General features: G+C 45.1%; 1 protein-coding gene across 1 annotated transcript in view; it reads right to left on the reverse strand.

The window, feature by feature from the left end:
* The window catches only part of LOC139758396 (uncharacterized), a 91208-nt gene that overhangs the window by 83463 nt on the left and 245 nt on the right, over positions 1-7500 (reverse strand). Inside the window, exon 1 of the mRNA XM_071679750.1 lies at positions 7194-7500. This exon is cut by the window's right edge and continues 245 nt beyond it. Within this exon, the coding sequence (XP_071535851.1) occupies positions 7194-7263 (70 nt within the window). The 5' untranslated portion in view covers positions 7264-7500. The remainder of the gene's footprint in view (positions 1-7193) is intronic.

The following is a 7500-nucleotide window of genomic DNA, read 5'->3' on the forward strand; positions in this document are numbered from 1 at the left end:
GCGTGTGTGGGCGTTTATGTATATACATGTGTATGTGGGAGGGTTGGGTCATTTTTTCGTCTTTCTTGCGCTACCTCGCTAACGCGGGAGACAGCAACAAAGTATAATATATATATATATATATATATATATATATATATATATATATATATATATATATATATATATATATATATTGATCTCCATCACCCGCGTGAGCGAGGTAGCGCCAGGAAACAGACGAAGAAATGACCTATCCACTCATACACACACACACATATATACATACACGCTTATACACATGTATACATATGATTTATATATTGAGAAAGGATAGAATTGAGAGTAAATATGAATGAGGTTTAGCCATTGAGAGAGATAGATCGGTTGGTTTGAGTGCGGGTGCGAGTGGAGAGATTGATGGAGGAAGATGAGCTCCCGCATTTCTTAAGACACCTGGGAGTGGTGGACTCGGCGGTGAACGGAACCACAGGAGTGAACTTGAGCCACACAGTCTGTGTGGGGGGCACTAAGGCCCCGTGCGTATTGAGGAGGGTGTATGTGTGTGTGTGTGTGTATGATCACATCTACCGCCCTCCGCACATCTTGTAGCCAGGGTGAAACGGTCGGTAATGTTAACTTGGAAATGGCTGAGTGTAAGGCTGTAAATTTAATCCACTTCGTAGGGGAGAGTAACTAGTAACGTAATCAGGTTAGGTGAAGAGGAGGAAGAGGGTCATGGACCCGGCTGGCTGGGTGTGGAGCATTACAATACACCTGACCTGGCTGGGTGTAGAGTGTTAAACTGACACATCCGTTGCAGAGTGTGTGTGTGTAGTGACCTGACCTGACCTGCCTGCGTGGGTGGGTGGAAAGGATGAATCGACTTGGCCCATCTGGTTTGCTGTGTTTAATTGGCCTAACTTGCTTGGGGGTGTGAGGGGTCGGTCATGTTGCCTTTTTATTTTTTTGTATTCGTGGAACTAATCAGGTTGGGTGTAAAAGACTCATCAAAGCTATATCTCTCCTCATTGGGTAATGCTATATATCAAAGCTATCATCTCTCCTCATTGGGTAATGCTATATATCAAAGCTATCATCTCTCCTCATTGGGTAATGCTATATATCAAAGCTATCTCTCCTCATTGAGTAATGCTATATATCAAAGCTATCTTTCCTCATTGGGTAATGCTATATATCAAAGCTATCTCTCCTCATTGGGTAATGCTATATATCAAAGCTATCTCTCCTCATTGGGTAATGCTATATATCAAAGCTATCTCTCCTCATTGGGTAATGCTATATATATCAAAGCTATCTCTCCTCATTGGGTAATGCTATATATCAAAGCTATCTCTCCTCTTTGGGTAATGCTATATATCAAAGCTATCTCTCCTCATTGAGTAATGCTATATATCAAAGCTATCTTTCCTCATTGGGTAATGCTATATATCAAAGCTATCTCTCCTCATTGGGTAATGCTATATATCAAAGCTATCTCTCCTCATTGGGTAATGCTATATATCAAAGCTATCTCTCCTCATTGGGTAATGCTATATATATCAAAGCTATCTCTCCTCATTGGGTAATGCTATATATCAAAGCTATCTCTCCTCTTTGGGTAATGCTATATATCAAAGCTATCTCTCCTCATTGGGTAATGCTATATATCAAAGCTATCTTTCCTCTTTGGGTAATGCTATATATCAAAGCTATCTCTCCTCATTGGGTAATGCTATATATCAAAGCTATCTCTCCTCATTGGGTAATGCTATATATCAAAGCTATCTCTCCTCATTGGGTAATGCTATATATCAAAGCTATATCTCTCATTGGGTAATGCTATATCAAAGCTATCTTTTCCCCATTGGATAATGCTATAATACTCTCAGTGTCTCCTATAGTGTGTTAAGTCCTGGAATTCGTGTCTGGAAACACCCCCAACTCCCCAAGTCTTTCCAGCGTCTCTGAGGGTACCAGCATATGGCCTGGTTCTGTGATGTGTAGGGTTTTGGGACAACGTGGTTCTGGAAGTCGGAAGTCGTTCCAGCGTGTCTTAGAACGCTGGATCAGTCGTTCCCTCTGGCAGTTAGATTTCAGAACTTATAAGGCTGGAAATCAGAGACCTTTCCAGCTTTACTTGTGATACCAGTTCGGTCGCTCTTCTGTTATATATAAAGTCTTGGAACTTATGCCTTTGGAAGTCATGGGTCTTTCCAGCCTCTCTTAGTATTATATGAATTCAGTCGCTCCTTCGATAGATAGGTAAGTCCTGGAACGTACTGGAATCAAGTGTTGTTTCCAGCGTCTCTGGAAACAACCAGCTCAAGCTGTCGACCGGGTGATTATGAATGACACGATGTCTCCCACTTTTCCAGACGTTCCATGAAACTCCAAGAGTCGCAATTGTCTTTTGAAAAACTTCCCCAAGATGTGTTCGAAATACGCAGATCTTGCGCCTGAAGTTTGAGGAATGGTGTTGGATTCCCTGATGGTGCGTGCGATGAAGGCTTTGTGATTCCGAGTCCTGGACACACAGGCTGGAAAGCTCGTCTGATAAAGGACTTTGTGGGTCATGGATTCGTAGGTTCCTGGAAGGCTCGACGATGAAGAGGCTCTTGTGATTGCGACGAGTTGAGGGAGGCTGGAAGGCCCGTTTGAACGGAGACCTGGTGAGCCAAGGTGTAGAGGGAAGGCTGGAAGGCCCGTTTGAACGGAGACCTGGTGAGCCAAGGTGTACAGGGAGGCTGGAAGGCCCGTTTGAACGGAGACTTGGTGAGCCAAGGTGTAGAGGGAGGCTGGAAGGCCCTTTTGAATGGAGACTTGGTGAGCCAAGGTGTACAGGGAGGTTGGAAGGCCCGTTTCAACGGAGACCTGGTGAGCCAAGGTGTAGAGGGTAGGTAGAAGGCCCGTTTGAACGGAGACTTGGTGAGCCAAGGTGTAAAGGGAGGCTGGAAGGCCCGTTTGAACGGAGACCTGGTGAGCCAAGGTGTAGAGGGAGGCTGGAAGGCCCGTTTGAACGGAGACCTGGTGAGCCAAGGTGTAGAGGGAAGGCTGGAAGGCCCATTTGAACGGAGACCTGGTGTGCCAAGGTGTAGAGGGAAGGCTGGAAGGCCCGTTTGAACGGAGACCTGGTGGGCCAATGTATAGAGAGAGGCTGGAAGGCCCATTTGAACGGAGACTTGGTGAGCCAAGGTGTAGAGGGAAGGCTGGAAGGCCCTTTTGAACGGAGACTTGTTGTGCCAAGGTGTATAGGGAAGGCTGGAAGGCCCGTTTGATTGAGACGTTTTGGGACCCCAGAGTCTGGAAGGCTTTACCTGATACAGAGCTTGTGAGTCAGCGTCTGGAGGCAGCGCGTCCTGGAAGGCTCCGGGTGGTGGTGTATGAAACTGACGTGGCCGGGCGGATGAAGACTTGCTAACCCCGGCTGACAGGGGAAGGGGGCAATCTTTTTCGAGTTGGCTTGAGGCATGAAGGGGTTATGGACCTGACCTGGTCATGTGAAGGGGTCGTGGATCTTACCTGGTCATGTGAAGGGGTTGTGGACCTGACCTGGTCATGTGAAGGGGTCGTGGATCTTACCTGGTCATGTGAAGGGGTCATGGACCTGACCTGGTCATGTGAAGGGGCCATGGACCTGACCTGGTCATGTGAAGGGGTTGTGGACCTGACCTGGTCATGTGAAGGGGTCGTGGATCTTACCTGGTCATGTGAAGGGGTCATGGACCTGACCTGGTCATGTAAAGGGGTCATGGACCTGACCTGGTCATGTGAAGGGGTTGTGGACCTGACCTGGTCATGTGAAGGGGCCATGGACCTGACCTGGTCATGTGAAGGGGTTGTGGACCTGACCTGGTCATGTGAAGGGGTTATGGACCTGACCTGGTCATGTGAAGGGATTGTGCACTTGACCTGGTCATGTTAAGGGGTCATGCATGCACTTGACATAATCATGTTCGTCCACAACACAAAGACGAACCCTCACTTCTTACGCAACAGGAACGAACCCTCACGCTCGTCTGCAACATATTGACGAACCCTCACTTCTTACGCAACCCACGGACGAACCCTCACTTACGCAACCCACGGACGAACCCTCACTTACGCAACCCACGGACGAACCCTCACTTCTTACTCAATACACGAACGAACTCTCACTTCTTACTTAACACACGAACGAACCCTCTTTTCTTACGCGACACACGGACGAACCCTCACTTCTTACACGACACACGGACGAACCCTCACTTCTTACGCAACTCACGAACGAACCCTCACTTCTTACGCGACACGCGGACGAACCCTCACACGTTCGTGACCAGTACACGGACGAATGAATCTAGGCAGACGTCCTTGTGTGTGTGTGTGTGTGTGTGTGTGTGTGGACCAGCAAGACATTATGTACGTACGTAAACCAACAATGATGAAGACCCCGTGTGAGTGTTCGTCCGGCACGCCGCTAAAGACGACACAAGAAGTCCTCTCGTGCACGTTTTCGTCCGGGGAAATTAGCTCTGGCGACACGAAAATTCGTCCGGGGAAATTAGCTCTGGTGACACGAAAATTCGTACGCGAAATCAGCCCTGGTGGCACGAAAATTATATATATATATATATATATATATATATATATATATATATATATATATATATATATATATATTTATATATATAGTTTTTTCCTTAATCAAGGAAAGAGGAAAATGCATATATTCATGGGGGAGTTGGAGGGGGAGAGGCAGCTGGTGGAGATGTTTGAAGGGCGGTAACATAGAATATTCAGAGGTGTAAAAGACGAATATGTACAAAAAAAAAATGAATATAGTTTACATAATGGCAATTCCAACCCCCACCCTAATTTACTGACATTTTTTTTTCTTTTTTTTTTACGACGAAGTTGGAAAGTCTCTGGTTACGGGAAAGAGAATAGTGATGACTGCTATGAATACTATTACTATTACTACTACTACTACTACTACTACTACTACTACTACTACTACAGTGTGACGGACGCAGTGTGACGGACCCACAGCGTCCAGTGGCCCTCCCAGCTGGGGGGAGAGGGGCGACACAGTGTGACGGCGGCGGTAAGGGAGCTAGGGAAAGTGTGTGGCAGTGAAGAGGTTACGTGGACCACTGTGTGGTGAAGGCTTTTACTGATGTCTGACACGGGTGGCGAAGCTGGACTCACTGGGGTCTGGCCATGGTGTGTGTGTGTGTGTGTGTGTGTGTGTGTACTAAATGCTCGACGCCAGTGAGAGATGGGGTGAGTACCCCTTATGTACATTGTACTGTATACTTGTGGGAGGGAGGAGGTACCCCTTATGTACATTGTACTGTGCACTTGTAGGATGGGGCTTACCTCTTATGTACATTGTACTAGACTTCTGCGAGGGGGGAAGTACTTCTTATGTACATTGTACTGTACACTTGTGGGAGGGATGAGGTACCTCTTATGTACATTGTACTGTACACTTGTGGGAGGGGTGAGATATCTTATGTACATTGTACTGTGCACTTGTGCGAGGGGTGAGGTACCTCTTATGTACATTGTACTATACGCGTGGGAGGGGTGAGGTATCCCATGTACAACGTACAGTACACTTGTGGGAAGGGGTTAAGTACCCTTTGTATGATGTACATTATAGTGTACACTTATGGGAAGGGGAGAGACATCCCTTATCATATGTTCATCATATTGTCACGTACAATGACCATATCATGCATTGTACATTGTACTGATATGTAGATGAATAAGGATACGGTAATATTTGTACATTGGTGTATTGTACTGCAATGAGGATAGATGAATGTACGAGTGTATTTTGGGTAGATTGTACTGTTATAGGGGATACAGTAATGTGTTTTGTGTACATTGTACTGTTATGGGGATAGATTACTGTATATTACTGTATATTACTGCATTATTATCATAAGACTCTTACTATATATATATATATTGGAAAGGATCACAATTTTGTGCGTGATCAAGATATTACTATGAGTCCACGGGGAAAATGAAACACGATAAGTTCCCAGGTGCACTTTCGTGTAATAATCACATCTTGAGGGGAGACACAAGAGAGAAATGTAAGTCAGATGATATACATCGAAGAGACGAAGTTAGGACGCTAGCTTCGTCTCTTCGATGTATGTCAACTGACTTGTATTTCTCTCTTGTGTCTCCCCTGATGATGTGATTATTACACGAAAGTGCACTTGGGAACTTATCGTGTTTCATTTTCCCCGTGGACTCATAGGAATATATATATATATATATGGAGAGGTATACGTTGTACATTGTAATGTGGATACATTAATACATTGTACAGTTGAGAGAAACTGTACTATAAAGAGATAAGTACATCATGGTGTACATTGAATAGATTGATACATTGTACAATTGAGAAAATGTACTGTGGACACATAACTACATCGTGGTGTACAGTGAATAGATTGATACATTGTACAATTGAGAGAAAATGTACTGTGGATAGATAGGTACATTGGTGTACAGTGAACAGATTAACACTGTACAGTTGAGAGAAAATATACTGTGGACATAAGTACATCATGGTGTACAGTGTATAGATCCATCCATTGTACAATTGAGAGAAAATGTACTGTGGACAGATAAGTACATCGTGGAGTAGTACATAGATTAGTACATTGTACAGCTGAGAGAAAAATGTACTGTGGACAGATAAGTACATTGTGGAGTAATATATAGAATAGTACATTGTACAGTTGGACAGAGTAAGTACATGGCGGTGTACAGTGAACAGATTAAAAACTGTACAGTTGACAAAATGTACTGTGGACAGATAAGTACATTGTGGAGTAGTATATAGATGAGTACATTGTACAGCTACTGAGAGAAAAAATATACTATGGACGGAGTAAGTAGTACATCGTGGTGTACAAGTAGTACATCTTGGTGTACAACAAGTAGTACATCGTGGTGTACAAGTAGTACATCGTGGTGTACAAGTAGTACACCGTGGTGTACAAGTACATCTTGGTGTACAAGTAGTACACCGTGGTGTACAAGTAGTACATCGTGGTGTACAAGAAGTAGTACACCGTGGTGTACAACAAGTAGTACATCGTGGTGTACAAGTAGTACATCGTGGTGTACAAGTAGTACATCGTGGTGTACAACAAGTAGTACACCGTGGTGTACACAGAGAAGGCCATTAGTAGTACAGTACTTACCCCAGGCTTGGTTAGCGAGGGCGACCACCGCAATGGTGAGGAGGAAGACGCGCGTCAGGCAGCGGAACATGACGGTTTGGTCGGTGCGTGTGAGTCTGTGTAGTGGCGGAGGGATGGCTAAGGGGACGAGCGACTCCTCCTGGACGACCCCCCTTGAACGACCGACTCTGGCTTTTCGGCTTGGTTAGTTAAGGGTGGTTTGGGAGGTTGTCAGGTGGTTGGTGTGGTCTAAGTGTGGGTGTGGTTGTTAGGTGAGATGGGTCGTTTAGGTCGTGTCGATGTGTCGTGTTCAGCCTATATGGGGGTG

The sequence above is a fragment of the Panulirus ornatus genome, chromosome 30, assembly GCF_036320965.1.
Source record: "Panulirus ornatus isolate Po-2019 chromosome 30, ASM3632096v1, whole genome shotgun sequence".
NCBI classification, from domain to species: domain Eukaryota; kingdom Metazoa; phylum Arthropoda; class Malacostraca; order Decapoda; family Palinuridae; genus Panulirus; species Panulirus ornatus.